The 21,350-nt window shown below is 34.0% G+C and overlaps 1 protein-coding gene across 1 annotated transcript; it reads left to right on the top strand.

Moving 5' to 3' along the window:
• The first annotated feature begins 6,965 nt into the window (after positions 1–6,965).
• Positions 6,966–20,307, top strand: LOC120332952 (uncharacterized). The gene is made up of 8 exons (XM_078119299.1): positions 6,966–7,064; positions 7,640–7,713; positions 8,240–8,346; positions 9,847–9,979; positions 11,419–11,549; positions 12,700–12,824; positions 13,755–13,885; positions 18,420–20,307. Exons 5-8 carry the CDS (start codon positions 11,517–11,519, stop codon positions 18,431–18,433), a joined length of 303 nt encoding a protein of 100 aa, XP_077975425.1. The 5' UTR covers positions 6,966–7,064; positions 7,640–7,713; positions 8,240–8,346; positions 9,847–9,979; positions 11,419–11,516; the 3' UTR covers positions 18,434–20,307.
• The last annotated feature ends 1,043 nt before the right edge of the window (positions 20,308–21,350 follow it).

Here is a 21,350-nt window from a genome sequence, read left to right as displayed (position 1 = left end):
ACCGGTCACTGAATTAGCGCGGTTTCACTCGAATATACTGCGACAATTTACGGTATACTCCCGTAGTGAGTGTACCAGGTTAGGGTTAGGCCATAATTTTATTCCAAATTTCCTTATTTTATTTCCATTACGAGTTCGGGGACTGTCTGTGTTAGCCAAGTGAATATACCCCCTGCCCATAGATTTCCGTCCGTTTACACAACTTGGTGTAAAGTAGGCGAACAAAATTCGTACCTCCATATTGGTACACAAACTTCTGGAGCGCCCAATTTACACGACACCCTTCGTAACAGCGTCGGGCATAAATCAGCACGGCAAAGAATTATGCGTTTCCACATGTGCAGCGATTTCAGGTGGAGTGGATTTGAGTCTGCAAGTTATAGCCTAGGCTATATATATTATTCTCATCATCTCAGATTTTGAAAACTTACACAAAAAACATTTTTGACTACACAGTGGGTTGTCTGATTAGTAAATTGTCAGAGGCGCCTGAACGGCGTTTTCATTTATGAAGTAATTTTGACTGGGATCAGTTATCTTGCAGAAGAGTTCACAGTTACAGCAGTAAATGATGCCGTATAATTTTCCAGATTTTTGTAATGTCTATCTCTATACACATAGTTCTCGTAAAAATATGCAAATCATTTCCATGATGGGCTTGTTTGTGATCGACGATCGCTTGTAACTTTGTTTCCCTTGAATATCTTCCGAAAAGTCTTACATTCGACGAGCAACTGTTAAACGAGAAAGACCGCTGAATATTGCTTATCCGGAGACACTTTGCGCTGGCTATCTCTAAGTCGTAACTTATTCACAATGCTATCGTAACAAACAGAGAGTTTGGTACAATGAATTTTTTCCCAGACCCTTGACCCCAGAAAAATTCTCCTTAAACTTTACTAGTAAAAAACTTTTGATACTTTTTTTTGTAGAGTTGGGGCTCACAAACTGGTTTACGTGTTCAAAACCATCAATTTTATTGAAATATTCAACCACGTGTCGCTTACAACAAGTGCTGATAGCTAATTTTTAACCAGTCTATCGCAGTTTTTTCGGGACTAATTTATGATCATTGCAACTAAACTAAAGCTTCTCAGAAGGCATAATGATAATTAAATTAAATTACAACTAATTTTTAGGAACACAACAGAAAACTAACAAATAACACGTAAAACCACGGAAACGAAGCAATGTTCAAAACCATGCTTGAATACTGTCTGAGCGTAAGAAGTGTCTGAGCGACTTCACCAACTGTAGTTGTTACGTCATTGTGGGCCACTTTGCTGGTTGGTCTTCGCTACGGAAATAAACAAGGAAATCCAAGGTCGGGGAAACATCCATAGTGTCGACTGCTCTGACAAATTAATAAGTTGAACTATGAAGTATTTCAGGCACCACTCAGTGTCAAACTTTCGCCATTCTTAATCAACCTTACTGGACATTTTGTCTTTTTTCAATCACAACACAGCACTAATAAGGAAATATTGTTACGTTATGAATCCTTGTCAAACGAATTTCTATATTGGCTAACATCACTGAGAATCGCTATGGCCGCAGTTTTTCGTAAGTTTCGATAATTTTCACTTTCATATTTGCCTTTTCAAGTTACGTCCTACTCTGAATTAGAGGCAAATTTGACTTCGCGTATTTGACTGGACATTTTTGGCTTCAAAGGTGGAAATGTATCTCTTAATTCACGGTTCTAGTGATCTTACGTTCTCCTTCGCAGCTCTATATCAGAATTAATAGTTTTTTATTTGATTTGTATTTTGTGTTGAGTAAACTTGAAGTGAAAAACAAGATATGTTCAGTGTTTTTTATTACAATTATTTTATATGCTGAGAACATTGTGAAAAAGTAAACTGAAGTTAGAACACTATTTTTTACGATATAACTGCGATATTAACCGGATGTCGTATTATTTGCATCAATATAGCCTGCAACGATTTTGTAGACAAGCAAACACCCCGTAGTTAGATAACGCATACAATGTCCCAGATGAACGGCTTACATTGGGCAAGAATTTAAATGCTCCGAAACAGCGCAGCACAACAATACAATATTGTAGGATTTTGATCCCATAAAATAATCGAGGCGCAGCGTACATTAGGCAAGTATAAGTAGGCTTACCATATACTGTATATAAAACAAAAAACTGGTACCCGTAGGTCTAATACAATATTTATACACATCTTTTAGATGTATAAAATAGTCCCTGAAAGTAGGGGGTAGAGAGCCGTTTTCATGTCAATGCATAAATTTTGTCATTTCTAAAGTATGCATTTTTGACAGCTGTAAAATTTAATGCTGACAGTGCAGTTGGAGGTTTGTTGTACGAATTTTATCATCAAACGACATGGACTTAGTACTTTATAATGTAAAACTTGGATTGACTGTAATGAAGATTTAGCTAATGATCCCCAACTAATAATCGCGTTTGCGAGTGTAACAGTAATCGGTTGTCGAAGGCTTGGTGTTACCACATGGTTCGGTGTTATTGCGAAGCGACCAAAGTTACCCCAGCCCACACTCGTTCAGCCCACACTCAGCCTGACGTCAACTGGTTAACTAACTATTTTACTGGCTTTATAAACGTTATTACATAAAAACTTGGTGGCTCTGACAATAAAGAGACCATATCTGATATATACAACGCAAAAGCAATACCAAGCACGGCCCAGTTACCCCTAGTATGGCCTAACAAAAACGAGTGTGGGCTAGCGTCACACGAGTGTGGGCTGGCGTTCTGACAGTGTCATACGGCAAGTTAAGGCATCCTGAACGCTCACAGATTACTAAATTACATATATCCACATTTAAATCAGCACCAGAACCTCTCAGAGTCGGCCAATTGATAGCACAAAATGGCCACAATTGCCGGGAAAATGTATCAAGATCAAGTGAACAATAATATCTCTAACCAGTGTTGCCAGAAATGACGATAAACAAGCTGAAATTTACCGTCGGATCTAAAAAATAGGAAAATTAAAATCTGAGCTAAGTGCTTGTTCTTTTTATGAATTAAAATGTAGTTATGAATAAACCAGTGGCGTAGCCAGGGTGGTTTTGCGGGTCGACCCTCCCCCTTTTGAAATGTAAAAAAAAAACATTAATCCAGCGTTTGATTGGCCCCGCTAGCAGTTCGGATCTAACCTGACAAATAAAATTTTTGGAACCCCCCCTTTGAAAATTTCTGGCTACGCCCCTGGAATAAACCATACCTGATTTGCACAAATAGATCTTGTAAAATAAAAAATAAACATGATAAAAACATTACACCAGCAGATACACATTGTCTAGATCAGGGGTTCTCAAACTTTTGATGTTACGGAGCCCTTGAAGATGTTGACCATTCTTCACGGAGCCCCACAAATAAATTTTGAAAATAAAGCAGACAAAAAATACATGTTGTTATTTAGTGATTAATATTCCTGAGTAAGTTAAAAATACCTTACCTAATTTAAATGCCAAAACTTTTTGCTCTAAATTGCACGGATAAATTATACATATTAGGCCTGTAAATTTGACACACATATTATTGAATACTCTTTTGATATTTTGGAAGAATGAAGAAGTCGCCCATAACATGCGCGATAGCATTTTGCTGCAATCACCGATTGTTTTCGTAGCGATGCGTGTTTTTTAGTTAGACCCTAACATCTATATGTGGTGTTTATTCTCCCTAATCACACATTTTTCTTGCTTGTTCCGCGACTGCAATAATTACGTTTTTGTCTTTGTGCGTAATTGTGAGTTTAGTATGGAAAACAAGTTAATACAATATAATCATCGGCGACGAGATGCTAAAAATAATTAATAAGGGGGTGAATCAGCAACCCAAATTTCTTGATTGGAAAGCGGTATTATAAAATACTAAAACGGAAGAAAACATGATAATTTTTATTTTAGCGAACTCGCGACAGATTAAAAACGCTTTTTTAGACATTGTGAATCACAAACTTTGATGTTATGTTAGGTTATCAATGGGTGTTGTACCGTAGTTACTGAAATCAATACAATAATTGTGCGCTCGATGTACCTTTTTATCCATTCTGAAACTACCGACGGAGCAAAATGCGACTTTTTTCGATATGTGACGATATACAAGATAATCATAAAGATTATATCAATTAATTTGGTATTGAAAACAAAATAAATTTTCATGCTTTCTTTTTTCGTTTACTTGACTTTATTGTTTCTCCTTTGAGGTCCGCGAATTGGCGTGGTAATTGTGGGTGATAATGATTTTATATTGTCGTAAGTCAACTCATCCACAGGTTGAATTGAACACAGTGAACAGACAAACAAGGCATTTGAACATGCGCGCATTGGTCAAGGATTCCGCAATTGTGAATTGTATTCATTGAGATGTGAGAACAACTCAAATTTGATGAATCCCAAGATAGCAAAAACACGACTCCTATCTATTTATAATTGGCAGTTTAGCACCTATTTTAAGTTATTTTAGGTCGGGCCTGAAATGTCAATCATTACGTTCGGGTCGGGCTTCTCTATCGCTGACTTTTTTTTTAAATGAGGCGTTTCGGCCGTGTTTTGGCCACGGTCTGCAAAAAAACACAAGTTGCCTTATCAACACGACACATACTGTACTGAACTTATGCAATGACACGTCAAAGAACTCCTAAATAAGATATGAAAATTTCGGGTTTGCTTCGGTCTCGGGCCTGCAAATCCAGTCGGGCTTGATACCCACGGGCCTGGTCGCTGGAATTTTTGGGTCCGATCTTACTTCTGACTTATCCACTGAAAAAGTTTATTTTAAACGAGTGGCCTAATCGCGAATAATGTTGCCCGGGAATTTCCAATTTCAATTTTGAACCCTCTCCCCTCTCTTAAAAAATTCTGACTGCGCTTCTGCATCTAGATGCTGTCAAATTTGAATTACCACCTCGTTGCCATATTTCGACTCTACTGTCGTTAAATTTTATTATTGGTGTTTTTGCTTATTAACAGTTACAGAATAACCAAGTCCGTATTTTGATCGAATATCTCGCGGAGCCCCTAGGTTTCTCTCGCGGAGCCCTGGGGCTCCGTACGGAGCACTTTGAGAACCTATGGTCTAGATGGCTTTTGATGTCGAAATTCAACAGTTCATCAAAAAGGATTCAACGAGTTGTTCATCACGGAAATAAATTATCATATTATACAGTATATGATCTTACAAATGTCAAAAAATTCTACCGCAGAGAAAGACTTTAAATTTAAAGTTACAATTAGCACACTCGACCGATATCAATATTTCGCGGTAATGGTGTTTCACGTCAAATTTCAAATATAAATTGAAATTGATCCTAACCTTTGTTCCTCAAAAAATTAAATAGTCATATTACATAGTACTTCTTCTAAAAATTATCAGCAAATGAAAAAATTCTACCGTCGGGATCGATTTTAAAATAAAACCCAAAATTAGATCTCTCGAATGATATCAATATTTCCCGACAACGGTGTTTTATGTCGAAATCCAACACATAATTGAAAATATTCTAATAACTTGTTCACCATAAAATTAATATATCATAATATATAGTAAATTATCTTACAATTATCAAAATATAAAAAAAAAATTTACCGTAGGGAAACCCTTTAAAATAAAACCGAAATCTACCTATGTCCAACGATATCCATATTTCCCGACAACGGTGTTTTGTGTTGAAATACAACACTCAATTGAAAATATTCTAATAACTCGTTCACCATAAAATTAATATAATATAATATATTGTAAATTATCTTACAAATATCAAAAAATAAAATAATTCTACCGTATAGGGAAAAACTTTAAAATAAATTACTGTCAGTGTTTTATTCTACATAAACTTGTGGATCTCTGTTCTCAGCTATGAACTTTATTTAGTCTCGTAACAGAAGTAGCCTAAAACATGAAATCAGTATGTCGTGTATTTCTTTGAAAGTTACAAAATATAAACCCAATGTCCGATCTCTACCAGCGGTAATGCAGCAGTAGAAGTCTCACTGTTATATATAGAATAAGAAAAGTAATCACATATATTTGTCGGACTGATATTTTTCCGAATAGTGAATCTGTTTGTGCATGTTTAAAGGGGATATTATTGTGTATTTTTGCTTTGAAGTAGCAAAGCACTGCTTTTAATTTTTGTCGGCACGCGAAAAAATTTAGCCGATTTTAGCACGCAAGCCGAAAAAGGTACCCACCTCTGTTCTATACCTTGCACAAAATTCACTCCCCCTACGAGGTTCTGGTTGCACCCCTGGTTCCAACCGTTCAAAACTTTTGGGTTTGACAAAATTCCCTGAGTAATGAAAGGGTTCTCTGATGGCTCGAAAAGCTCACGAATCACTGATTGAAAAGTTGGCTAAATCTTGGCTTCCAAAACCTTTACAGTTCGATGCAAGCCCAGCGCTTCTCTGATTCTATGCAATGTTTTAAAATAGTGGAATTTATACGTTTCATTAGTTTTAATAGTTGTGTTTTGAATCAAAAGTATATAATTTACATTAGATATTCCGGTAGTACTCTGTGTGTAAAATTCGAGTATTCTGTGCAACCCCAAAACTTCGTTGCTGCGTCTCACCTGCGGTGTCGCAACTCCAGTTTGGGCTAGCTCTGCGCTAAATCGAGTCTTTATCAATTGTTACCGTCGGTCTGAGAAATTAAACAGGATTTTCACATGTAACTCGATTATATTGCTATGTATGTTATGTCTCCAACGTTTGGTTTGGACGGAGAAATTAGTGTAAATTGGGCATTCAAACAATCTCAAGTAATATTAAGCAAATACCAAATGTCATCTGCATTGTTTATGTTTTGTGATCACGTGTCAGAAGCGTGATCCGCTCCTAGCGATCCAGGGTTGTTGGATCCTGAAATAACGGGACTAATTAAAAACGTTTAATTACAATGGACTAATTAGCGTTTTCGTCCACTCTTCGCGCGGGAAGGAAGCACAAGCGACGACAACGCCTCAGTAGCAAATTTACATGATGGAGTGCGGTTGATTTTGTGTGTGGTTGGTGCCGGAATATTACTCCTTATCAGTTCGTCTCTTTGGAACAATATTCAGGTGAGCTAAATATTAACAAGTGTTTGTAAAGCTGTTATATGGTTTCCTTAAAACTCTATATTTTTATTGATTTGGTTAATGTTGTTGCTTACTATCTCAATTTTTGTACGTATTGCTTTTCATAAACTGATTTCTAAATCTTTTTGGTTGAAATTACAATTTCCTATTATTTTGAATATGAACTAAAAATCTAAACATACCTGAGACTGATTCTAAATTGACGAGTTAGCGAAGGATACAAAGGTAATAGAATAGCTCTGCTGTTTCATTCATCAGATATTCGATATTTTCTCAGGAGTCCTCGCATATTATATATATCCTAGAATTCAGTGATTCTCACACTTTTTAAGTCGCGCCCGATATAAGTCAGTCACTACGTAAGCAGCATTTCACATGGCACGCTTGACATCAATGAAATATAGATAACTTTCGAAACCTCAAATATGACACCAATTTCATGGATTTATATATACTTGGCTTTTACTTTTATATTTTAGTTATTGTGGTTAGACGTATTCCCATTCCCGCATTAGAAAGTTCTGCAACAATTTATTATTAATATCTTAACTTTTCAGATGCAGAATTGTTGTTGATGTTGTAATTGAAGATGCGAAGACACGATGTAACGAAACCGAGGGAAAATCTACAGGTAATATTTATACATTTTATTCGACTTTTCGACACGACATCCATGGATTCTCGTAATCAATATGGTAATGCCACATACTTAACAGAAGTAACGCCTCATATATTCCATAAAAAGTTATAAAAGCGTCACTGCCATTGGACAGTTTCTTGTCATAATAATTGTACTCCGTTATATATTTCGAAAACTGCGAGTAGTATATTATGAAGTTAAATGTCTGCAGATATCTGTGACTGTAGAAAGGATTTTCATAAAAAGGTGAATTATAACATAATTGTTACTAGTTTAGTCGTCATTTACAAGATGAGGTGCAACACAATGTACTGACAGATTATTCCAAATAAGTAATATTTCATAAATTTAGGGGAAATCTCTGAATTATTTGCAGGGATGTATCTACGCAAAAGTTTTAAAATGCGCCCCTTGATAGTTGAATCACAATTTCGAAGGGCTGTTGTTGAATTGGAATACTTGTACGTTATTATTTTGGTGAAAATACGACGATCATGTCACATACATTTATTTTCAGCTTTCTTAAACACTTGTTGAAAGTTGACAAGGCAGTATACTACTTCATCAATAAGAGAAATTCGTCTGAGTGAGATAGAAGCCTATCGAGTCTGACAAGCAAAGCAAGTATGCAATCAAAATCTTTTAATTTTAATCGTATAATTAGGTTCAATCTATGTGTTTTTATCAAATCTCATATTTTGGGGTACTCCTGAAGTACACGTACCATGGCGGACACCGGAACGCAGTATGTGTACCAGGTTAGGGTTAGGCTATGATTTTATTGCAATTTTCCTTATTTTAGTTCTTTTAGGAGTTCGGGGACTAGCCATGTGATTCCCGTAGTACTTGTAACTAAAATTATGGCCTAATCCTAACCTGGTACACATACTATGTTATGGTGTCCGCCATCTTGGTACGCATATTTCAGGAGCGCCTATTTTTGCATTATTGTCGAGTGCTTTTTACAAAATATTCCAATCTAATATGCTAAAATAGCGCTATTGGACCTTTTACTACATGTTACACCTTGTTCAATTTTTATTTTCATCGTATATACCTCGCAAATAACAAAGATTATTTAATAAAATAGCGCAGAAAAAGTTGTTTGAAGTCATGATAGAAGTCTTACGCTGGTCACAAAATATTATATGTGCTGAATAAAAAAAGGGAAAAATTGACTTTGATTTGTAACTATAGCTTGTACTCGGAAATTGCGAGGCGTGGACAGACAAATACTTCATAAATTATTGAGCCCGATGTTGAACGGGACCTGTGCGCGTTCAAAAACACAAAACGGGCCGGGAAATTTGAATCCGGCTATAGCTCTAGTGTACCATCGTATGCAAAATGCTATTTGTATAGCCGGGATCTATCTTGGTATACTCCTGCTTATTTATGGTATATCCGGTTGAATATAACTGCACTAAAAAATTACTCCAAGTTGGTAATTTTTGAGGAAATCTGCGACAAATTATCTTTTTTGTATATTTAGTATAAGCTTATCTTTTACTATCTCTTACAAATTATCTTTTTTGTATATTTAGTATAAGCTTATCTTATAAGAAAAATTGCATTTCTTCGTTCCCCTTTTTGCTAGTTTGAGCCCCAATGCGCGCTCATAATTATTTAAGGCCAAATCTGTTATAACCAGACCATTTTTTTTTCGTCGAGTCGCGCCTTGGAGTTGACTATTTTGTCCCACATACCCGTAATCTAGCGTTAAAAAGGTAGCAACAACCATTCTAAACAACCCTTTAACTGGAGCAATAATCCGTGAATATGACGTAATGAGCACGGCACTGTCTATAACGGTGTTTTTTAACTGGGTTTGATTAAACCAAACCTGAGATCCTCTGAAATAATTTTACGAAATCTTTCCTTCACCCAGCTTTTTACTTATGTAAAATGTACTATATGCAGATATGCAAACATCCACGTTTAACTACTTACCGACCGTAATTCTGAATTCGTGATAAGGCAGAAATTATTTATTTTAACAATTCAGGATTAATTCACTCTTTTTGCACCGCAATCCTAAGTCTCCAATGGTAGGAGCTATAGCTGTCATACAATAGATATGCTACTGATAATTTGAGAATAAACTAAAAATACATTTAATTTCAGTTTTCTAAGACACTGCTTGAAAGTTAGAAAGACAGAGTACATCATTTCATCAAAAGAAATGCCTCGTCAGTTGTCTGGTATTCATCACTGAGCAAGATGAAAGCCTATCGAATCTGGCCACTATGCAAAGCAAGTATGTAATCGAAATATTTTGATTTTTCTTTTCAAAGTTTGATTTGCATATTTAGGTTCAATCTAAGGATCTTTTGCACAACCCCTATAGATTGCGCAGGAAAATAATTAATTTTTAATTTGTTTTTAACCCCGACTTGATAGTCATTAATTTGGAACTTAGTGTCGGAGTTTTTGTACAAAAGATCCCAATCTAATACACTAAAATAGTGCTCTTGAAACTTTTACTACGTGTTGCATATTTTTCAATTTTTATTTTCTTCGTATATACCTTGCAAATAACAAAGGTTATTTAATATTATAAATTGTAAAAAGGAGTTGTTTAGTGAAATCAGGACGGAAGTCTTGTCACAAGATATTATGTGTGCTAAATTACTGCTAACAAAAAACGTAAAAATTGACGTTGCTTTATAACTATAGCTTTTGCTTAGAAATTAGCGAATAACGTAGCCGCAGACTTTTCGTTACCCCCGAAGTATTTGCCTCAAGATGGCGGACACCGGAACTTAGTATGTGTACCAGGTTAGGGTTAGGCCATAATATTGTTCCAATACCCTTACTTTAGTTCTATTACGAGTCCGGGGACTAGCCGAGTGACTTCCGTAGTATTTGTACCAGAAATCATGAACTACTTCGGGAGTACTGACTTTTCTGCATATCTCTCCGCCTATAATAATTCTTGTTTGTATACCCGGGATCTGATTTGGTGTACATTTGGGTATATAGTATATCCGGTTAATTACATATCTCTGCACTAAAAAATCATTTCACACAGTAATATTTGTAATTTTTTGGGAAATCTGATTCAAATTTTATTCTTATATATTGAGTATATGCTTAACTATCTTATAGCAGAAAAATTTCATTTCTTTGTCCGTTTTTTCTATAGTTTAAGCAACAATGCGCGCCTATAAATTTCCTATGGCAAAGTCTGTTAGAACCAGACCATTTTCATTTCGTAGAATCGTACCTTGGAGATGACTATTCTGCTTAACATACCCGTAATTTAGCGTTAAAAAGTAGCAACAATATTTCTAAACAACCCTTACTGGAGCAATAACGAATGGATATGGCGTAATGAGCACGACACGGTCGATACCATGTTTTTTAAACTGGGTTTGAATAAACCGAACCCCTGGGGTCGATCTGTTCCAGGTGTTCTATGAAGGTCCTTTGAAATAATTTGATGCCATGAAGTCTTTCCATTACCCAGTTTATGTCAAATTTTATATATTTCACCACAGATATCCAAACTTTCACGTTTAGCTGTCTAATTTGGTATTAGTGATTAGGCACAATACGAGTTTCAATTATTTTCAATTTGAAATTATTTATTGTACCAATTTGGAGTAAGAACTTTGCACTCTTTTTGCGTCGCAATCCTAAGCTAAATACACCTCTGATAATTTTAGAATGAACTAAAAATACATTAATTTTCAGCCTTTTAAGAGACTGCTTGAACGTTAGAAAGACAGTACATCAATTTCATCAAAATAATTTCGTCGTGGTGATTTGTCTGGTATTTATCACAGAGCAAGATGAAAGCCCATCGAGTCTGGCCGGCAAAGCAAGTATGTAATCGAAATCTTTTGAGTCTTCCAATTTCATTTGCATATTTAGGATCAATTAGGTATCTTTTGTACACCCCCTCCCCCGGTAATAACAAAACACCCCCGCTAACGTTAAAATAATAAATCAATAATTATCCTGTCATGGTTTGGGTTAGAAATGCAGATTGTGCTGGAAATATAAATTTACACTAACTAGATAATTACTTATTTTTAAAATTTGGCGCAAGTGGTTTTATCAAATATCACATTTTTGCATTGGTGTCAATGGCTTTGTACGAAAGATCAAATCTAATACACTAAAATAGTGCTCTTGAAACTTTTACCACGTGTTACATATCGTCATGCTAATCACCGAATTGCGTAAGTCATTTTTAGCAGTTTTGAGAAAAACGTAAAAAACTTCCCAATGATATTGTTATGCCATTGAGAGTCAATAATTTGCCATGGTTAAATTTTTGATGTAACTGGATTTAAATTAATTTGTATGACGCAGTTAAGTGACGTCATATTGGCGCACTGTGACTTAGGCAAAAATGTGTCTATGACTTGGGGACATACGCAATTTTGCAACTTTACTATATGCACCAGTCCTGAAAACTAAACATTCCAAAAACGAATGTAATTCTCAGTATCTACAATGTCTAATCCCCAAAATAGCTAATCAGTTTCAATTCCATTATTTTTTATGTTTAAAATTCTATATATCATCAATATAACACGCTCTGCACACCCACCGAAATAAGACTAAGTTTAAATATGAGGAATAAAACAGCAATGCACCTAATATAAAAGCCAACCAAGGTGAATTGGACTCGGACAGTGAATATCACAAGTGCACGTCTTCCTATACTGTAGTATAAATTCAAATTAATACGCGCTAAACTAGAATCCGAGATGCAAAAACTCGGACATACTTCGCCGAGGTTATTTTGCCTTTGTGACGTCACAATAGTCCTGCTTCCACGATTATTTGTCTAATTTAAAATTCGTGATATGGCACAAATATTTTATTGGAACAAGTTACGATTAGAACTTTTCATTCTTTTTGCGCCGCAATCCAGAATTGCCAATGGTAGTAGCTATATCTGCCATACCCTCGATATATGTCACTGATAATTTGAGAATGAACTTAAAATACATTCATTTTCAGCTTTTCAAGACACTGCTTAAAAGTTGGCAAAACAGTACATCATTTCATCAAACCCCCCTCATTTGCCTGGTATTCATCACTGAGCAAGATGAAAGCCTATCGAATCTGGCCAGTATGCAAAGAAAGTATGTAATCGAAATATTTTGTTTTTTCCCAGTTTGATTTGCTTATTTAGGTTCAATCTAAGGATCTCTTGCGCAACACCTATGGATTGCGCAGGAAAATAATTAATTTTCAATTTGTTTTTAACCCCGACTAGATAGTTACTAATTTGTAACTTAGTGTCGAAGTTTTTGTACAAAAGATCCCAATCTAATACCCTAAAATATTGCTCTTAAACCTTTTACTACGTGTTACATATTTTTCAAAAAATTTTTCGTATGTACCTCGCAAATAGCAAAGGTTATTTAATAATATAAAGTAGAAAAAAGTTGTTTAGTGAAGTCATGACAGAATTCTTACTCTGGTCGCAAATATTATGTGTTCTAAATTACTGCTAACAAAAAACGTAAAAAGTGACGTTGATTTATAACTATAGCTATTGCTTAGAAATTATCGAATAACGTAGCCACAGACTTTTCGGTACTCCCGAAGTATGTGTAGCAATATGGCGGACACTGTAACGTAGTATGTGTACCAGATTAGGGTTAGACCATAAATTTGTTCCAATACTATTTTAGTTATATTTCGAGTTCGGGGACTAGTCGAGTGTATTTCCGTAGTATTTGTACAAGAAATTATGGCCTAATTCGGAAGTACTGTTTTTTTTTTGTATATCTCTCCACCGATAATACTTTTTGTTTGATTTGGTATACACTTGGGTATATAGTATAACCCGTTAAATATTACTGCACTAAGTGATCATTCCAAATAAGTAATATTTGTAAGTTTTTGGGAAGTTGGGAATTGACGAGTTTCAATTATATCTACCGTAATTTAAAATTATTTATTTCATCAATTTACGATTTGAAGTTTTCACGCTTTTTGCGTCGCAATTCTAAGCTGAATACACCTCTGATAATTTTAGAATGAACTAAAAATACATTAATTTTCAGCCTTTTAAGAGACTGCTTGAACGTTAGAAAGACAGTACATCAATTTCATCAAAAGAATTTCGTCGTGGTCATTTGTCTGGTATTTATCACAGAGCAAGATGAAAGCCGATCGAGTCTGGCCAGCAGAGCAAGTATGTAAATGTAATCAAAATCATTTGAGTCTTTCAATTTCATTTGCATATTTAGGATCAATTTAAGGATCTTCTGTACACCCTCTCTACCGGTAAAAACAAAACACCCCGCTATCGTTCAGAATAATAAATCTGTAATTATTCTGTCGGGGTTTGGATTAGAAATGCAGATTGCGCTGGAAATATAAATTTACTCTAACTAGATAAATACTTTAAAACTTGGCGCAAGTGGTTTTATTAAATATCACATTTTTGCATTGGTGTCAAGGGCTTTGTACGAAAGATCCAAATCTAATACACTGAAATAGTGCTCTTGAACCTTTTACCACGTGTTACATATTTTTCAATTTTTATTTTATTTGTATGTACCTTGCAAACAACGAAGGTTATTTAATAATATAAAATAGAAAAAAGATAGCGAAGTCACGACAGAAGTGTTACACTGGTCACAAGATATTATGTGTGCTAAATTAACAAACTGCGTTTAAATCAACGTTGATTTAGGACTATAGATTGTGCTCAGAAATAACGTAGCCGCAGACTTTTTCTTCGTATCTCTCCGCAAAAAAATTATCTTATTTTATCTTAAAAATTTACGATCAGAACTTATTACTTTATTACTTATTCTGCCCAACAAAACGTAATTTAACGGTAAAAGATAAAAACAATCATTCTGAACAACTCACTAACTGGACTATTAACCAGTGAATATGATGTAATGAGTACGGCACTGTCTATAGCGTTTTTTTTTACCTTGGGTTCGATTGTACCCAAAGCGTTTGAGGGAGCTGTATCCGGGGGTTCGATGAAGGTCCTCTAAAATAATTTTACGAAATCTTTTCTTCACACATCTTCTTACTCATGTGAAAATTCACCTGCAGATATGCAAACTTCCACGTTTATCTGTTTAATTTAAAATTCGTGATATGGCACACATATTTTATTGTAACAATTTACAGACTTTATCATGGTTTCTACTCGCTCATGTAACTCATCTCTTAAAATTTGTGGCCGTGGATGGATAAATCGTTTGTAATTATTGAGCGAAATCTGCGACAAATTATTCTTTTTGTATATTGTGTATGAACTTATCTTGTAGCTGTAAGATTGCTTCCCTTCGTTCGTTTTCTCCTGTTTAAGCACCAATGCGCACATATACATTTTTAATGGCTAAGTATGTAGGAACCAGACCATTTCAGAGTTTCGTAGAATCGCCCCATCGATATAACTATTCTGCCCAACAAAACCGTAATTTGGCGTTAAAAGATAGCAGCAATCATTCTGAACAACCCGTTACCTAGAGCAATATTCTCTGTTGTGTCCTATAGTCTGATGTGGAGATGTATCGGTATCGGCAGGATCGGCCGATTTTTGACATTAGTATTGTATCGGTATCGGCTAAATATATACCGATATTTCCGATATATTTAGCCTTTATATGATCAAAAATGGTGTTAGAATTAGGTGTATCTGAACTATGAGCCATGTACGTCCCCACCTTCGCGAGTATAAACGGGATTCTGACTTGTTTTTAGCTATTTCAGCCAAACTAGTTAATTCGGATATTTTGCTGCCAACATTTTATATTGACATTTTTAATATTTCATGCAATTAGGAAGAATTAGTGAATTTTGGAATATTTAAAATACAAAATACGACGTTGTGTTATGAGTTTTCTAATTGAATGCCGAGATCATTAGCGTCAGTTTACAATGTACCCGAACCAATTACGCGTCCCGATCGCAAACATCAATTTCTTTTCATGTGATATATTTATTTTTTAATCTGAAATGATGTGTATTATGAATATGTACAAAGGAATTTTGTGACTAATGCAAAAAGTGTTAAATTTGAAAAAAACACCCCGTTTTGAAAAAAATCGGAGAAAAACGGAAATTTCCATGAAACTTGTGAGAAATGCTAGATTTGTTTGAATCATCTCTTTAAATCAGGAGTGTGCAACCTTTTTCGCAGGCTGGCCAGATATTAATACCTGGGTAAAACCGCGGGCCGCATCTTAATTTAACTTAGTCTTTCTATTATTTGTAGGCACAAAATAGTGTCTTCTTATTATTGATCTTAAGGCATTATTAGGGGTCCTTGCAAAAGTTATGACTTAAAACGCATAAATTTCCTGAAACTGTTTTTCAAATTTATTGTCGCACCAAATTAAAAAAAAAATTCAGTGAGAAATTTGCTGCTAGATTCTTTTCTCGACTACTTTTATACAAATTATCTCTAATGGAAGTGTTAGCAATTCGATATCCATTTTCCAAATCTTCTTCTGGCGGTTTCGTGGCGCCCAGGAACTATGTTAAGTCGAAAAGTGTCGTATTTGAAGCTATGACTTTTTTCAAGTGTGGAAAGAGTTATCTAGTTTATATATGTTTTCGATAAAAATCGCCTGGATTCATTTTCAAATATGTGCTGTTGAATCTTATTTTAGATTAGATATAGACAAAATTAACTGACAGACTGGAACCAAATCTCATTTAGCTTTTGTATCTCTTAATATTAATTTTTTTAAACTGCTCTCCCATTGCCTAATCTCAATTGCCAGTTTTTTAAATCATCTTTTGAACCTTTTGAAGGATTTCGAAATCTATTCAATTAAAAAGTTTCGCTTTTACCTCTCAATTATTATGAAATTTATAAAAGTATTTGGAATTAAACATTTGCCCTTACCGAACAAGGTAAGACCATAACAATTTGTTGCAACTTGCGTCAACGTTCAAATTGCCCTACTCTCAATGAGACTTTTGAGTACTGAACTTGCTTCGCTCTTTAAAATTCGTTGTTTTGGGTTCACTTTTTGTAAATCTGACTTCTCAGAATGCGCAGTCCGTACGTCGGTCAGTCGACAATTCAGGGGTTCAAAGCATTTTGCGACTTTCGACTCGAGAAAGTATATAATAATACTAAGAAAGTATATATTGACTCGTTGTCTGTTGATTTACCTATAAATTTGGATTACAAATGCATCAAATTAGTTTTAAATGCCCGACCCAGATTTGTTTAATAGCCATTAAATGCGAACTTTTATTTACATGATTCAAATACGTGAAAAATCTGATAACTAAAGTATAATTTTCTCATATTTGATTCCAAACTTTGTCACAAGATAGTCATCATAGCCACCTCCAATAAAAATGACATATGAGTTTGCGAGAAAAAAAACGTGGAGATGACATGACTATGAAAACATAAGAAAGTTTATTATGGTTAGTGGGAAAATTCTAGGAAACGTGTCATTATTCAAAAAATCGAGTATTTCTGAAACATGCAAGACCCGATAATGAGACCAATCAAAATTAAATTTTTGAATTTAATATTTTTATCCGTAAGACATTTAACACTTCATCTGTGAGATCAAATCAAGTAACGTAAAGTTGATTAACATGTTTTAGTGTCAAATTTTATAATTTCACGCAGTAAAAAAAGTAGGAAACAATAAGATGAGACAATGTATAAGTTATACATGTTTTACTTACATGCTTACGTTAGCTTGAAATCATTATTGGTATTTCAATATTCTGATGCCGGTACTCGAGTTTATTCTATTTGGTGTCCTCAGTTTGCGGGGGTAGAAATGTTGAAATCACTGATGTAATGAATTTGTTAAAATGGGTATCTATACTGTTTTCATTAGCATAATAAATGCGAAATAAAAGCAAATTATTATTGGGTCATATTTACTAACCCATACGAATTCATAAAATTGCATTGAATGTTATGCTGTAAGTCAGGGGTCGGCAACCTACGGCCCGCGGGCCAGATCCCGCCCGCAGAGTAATATAATCCGACCTGCGACGTATCACTGAATTATAGTAACATAACAACTGTCTTGACGATTATATTCTTTACGTTACAAAATTCATTGTAAGACACGTGTAGACTAAATCATAATATACCCTAACAAGTACATAATTCACAATTCCTCGTTTAATGAGACTATAATTCAATTATAATTAGACGAATATCAACAAAACGCAAAAAAGTTGATGCTAAGTGCAAAGGGTTTAATGGCGCAGGAAATATTCACTTGGATTTTTTTGAGATGCAATGCAATGATTAAATAAATCGATATTCTATTCGGGAGATGTATCTCTGCTTGATTTTTACTATAAAAAGTATCTTCTTCTTATAAAATTCAAACAAGTCATATGTAAATTTTTTTTCTTTAAGTACAGCTTCAAATATAACTTCTGATCTGTGTGCAAAAGTTTTTAACTTTCTAAAACCATGTGCGGCGCGCCAATGACTTGCAACCCTAATTTTGGTCTGCGAGCGACAAAAGGTTGCCGACCTCTGCTTGTAAGTCCATTGTCTGAGCACGTTATACCATTTTCACTGCAAACCTTGAAGCTAATTGGAATGATATCACATGGGATCAATCAATATTCAATACCCTATCTCGTACCTACAATTAGAAAGATCTTCTCAACTACTAAGATTTATTTCCTCAATTATATGAATGCAAAAAAGAATATCGTATCATAGACATTATGGTTAATTGTATATTTTTTTTCTACAGGTTTTCTCAATTAACTCTCAACTTGAGTATTCAAATCTGAAAGAGAGTTTTATCAAACATGTCTGAGAACTACTTGCAAACAAATGCATTGAGCTGCACTTGAGACTATTTTAGACTATACCCAATGGCATACATACTTTAATCTGTTATGCAAGAACAAATGGGTCGACCAATCATGTTCTTGTGATTTTAATAAACGGAAACAGATTCTTGATCGAACCATTGTTTAGAAACCAAATCAATTTTTTTTTTGTATTCATCATTACGATACAATACAATTTTTATATTTGATTCCATATTTATGAAAAATTAAGAATTTATAGTTCATGTCTTATGTAAAATTAATTAGTGGATATATTTATTATACCAAAACATCGTTTGAATTTGTATTTTAAATTTTCCATTTCATCACTCCATTCCATTCTAAACATAAATTCCTGTGATTACTTAAATAATTTGGCATGAAGGAGACGGCGTCATTCAACATATTTGTCATATAACTTGATTATACAAATACTTTTCTTGTTAATAAGGAATGAGCATTCAAAATATATTGCTATGATATCTCATTATTGTCTTATTTACTCATTTTGATACCATTTGTAATCAGTACGAACTAAATAAAGTCTATTCATGATTGTCAATGCTACCTAACACACAAATGTAATCTTACCGGTACTTTATCAACACTGCTTGTTCTTTGTTTGAAATCGTCTTCGGAAAACAAACCAGGCCGGCATGGTTTGTCTCTCCTGTCGATGAATCTCCATCAAAAAACAAAACAAAAAACAAATATATTACACTTACATACACAGGGGTTGGGAGGGGGGATGGGGTCCTGGTGATTGGTGGGCCCATGAAGGGAGGGAATACACAGCATGGCAATCATAGTAGCAATATTTGTTCGGCCAATACTAAAATATAAAAGACCACAGAATCTGGCAATTGGTGGTCAAAATTATCTTTTTTCATTTCAAAATTTATCACAGTAAACATGACAATACAGTTGAATGTCGGTACCTTCGTTTAAATTCAGAATTCAAATGCCAATCAAAGCATTTTCAAATCCGAGTATGTAGGGTGTTTGACAAGCCTCTTTTTGGTGGCGTCATTCTTACTAGCCTTAATTTCTTATAGTTTAAGAAAATAAGACATATTCAGATATACCAAAATTATTCTTTATATTTTCCATATCCAATATTTATTTTGATTCTCAATAAATATATCCACACTGTTTTGATTTTTGTTGATTAATGTTTATTACTTATGGTATTTTGTTAAGAATATTGGATTCCTCTGAAAATAGTTCTATTTTTACCTGATAATAGTGTTGTGTGTTACAGCTTCAAATATACCGACCCGTTGGTGCATTTTATTTTTCGTGGAATATGCTAATTTTTAGAGTACAATCATACTAATTATGTTTTATGTATACTTTTGGTGTTGCATATTTAAAAATTCCGTAATAGCCTCTATCTATATATGGCATATTTAAAAATTCCGTTATAGCCTCCATCTATATATTGCATATTTAAAAATTCCGTAATAGCCCCTGTCTATATGTTGCTATCTCATTGTCATAACTATTATTTTCTATTCTATATTTCTTGAGATATTTTCAACAAGAAACAGGACATCAAGAGAACGACAAAAGAGCAAAAAGTTAACAGGGCATGCCATGGCTTTTTTATTCATTTTATTTGATTTGTTTTATTTATTTTTAAATATTTTTTTTAATTTTTGATAGATTTACCCATTAGGACATTCCCACTATTCCCACTAGGCCTAGTTATTATTATTACTATTATTGCATCCCAGTTTTCCAGATGCACAACTATAAAGATTAGGAAATGAAGAACAGAAAGAACCAAGGACAAATATACCAAGTAAATTTGTTATATAGATTTAGTTAATTAGATTTAGTTTTATTAATGGTATCTTAGCATTTCAGATATAGGACTAAGAAGATGAAGAGCAGAAGGAGGAAACAAGGACAAATATACCAAGTAAATTTTTTATATAGATTAAATTAGGCTTAGTTTTATTAATGTTATCTTAGCTTTTAAGATATAGGACTAAGAAGATGGAGAACAGGAGGAAGAACCACGGACAAGTATACCAAGTAAATTTTTTATATAGATTTAATTAGGCTTAGTTTTATTATTGTTATCTTAGATTTTCAGATATAGAACTAAGAAGATGAAGAAATGAAGAACAGAAAGAAAAACTAAGGACAAATATATATACCAAGTAAATTATTTATATAGATTTAATTAGGCTTAGTTTCAATAATGTTATCTTAGCTTTTCAGTTATGGGACTAAGAAGATGAAGAACAAGAGAAAGAATCAAGGACAAATATACCACGTAAATTATTTATATAGATTTAATTAGACTTAGTTTTATAATGTTATCTTACCTTTTTAGATATAGGACTAAGAAGATGAAGACCTGAAGAACAGGAGGAAGAACCAAGGACGAATATACCAATTTTTTTTTTTATAGATTTAATTAGGCTTAGTTTTATTAATGTTATCTTAGCTTTTCAGATATAGGACTAAGAAGATGAAGACATGATGAACAGGAGGAAGAACCAAGGACAAATATACCAAGTAAATTTATTATATAGATTTAATTAGGCTTAGTTTTCTTATTCTCAGCATTTCAGATATAGGACTAAGAAGATGAAAAACAGAAGGAAAAACCAAGGACAAATATACCAAGTAAATTTTTTATATAGATTTAATTAGGCTTAGTTTTTATTAATGTTATAGTTTTTCCGTTATAGGACTATGAAGATGAAGAACAGAAGTTAGAACCAAGGACAAATATACCAAGTAAATTTTTTATATAGATTTGATTAAGCTTAGTTTTATTAATGTTATAGCTTTTCAGTTATAGAACTATAAGGATGAAGAAATGAAGAACAGGA

Source organism: Styela clava, chromosome 13 (assembly GCF_964204865.1).
Source record: "Styela clava chromosome 13, kaStyClav1.hap1.2, whole genome shotgun sequence".
Lineage (NCBI taxonomy): Eukaryota > Metazoa > Chordata > Ascidiacea > Stolidobranchia > Styelidae > Styela > Styela clava.
The sequence above is the reverse complement of the archived record's forward strand: the minus strand, read 5'-3'. Positions and strand labels throughout refer to the sequence as shown.

Coding starts and splice junctions, on each gene's coding strand:
- LOC120332952 (XM_078119299.1), top strand. CDS start 11,517: ATGAAAGCCCATCGAGTCTGGCCGGCAAAGCAA. Junction 11,550..12,699: donor GAGTCTGGCCGGCAAAGCAA/GTATGTAATCGA, acceptor ATTCATTTTCAG/CTTTTCAAGACACTGCTTAA. Junction 12,825..13,754: donor CTGGCCAGTATGCAAAGAAA/GTATGTAATCGA, acceptor ATTAATTTTCAG/CCTTTTAAGAGACTGCTTGA.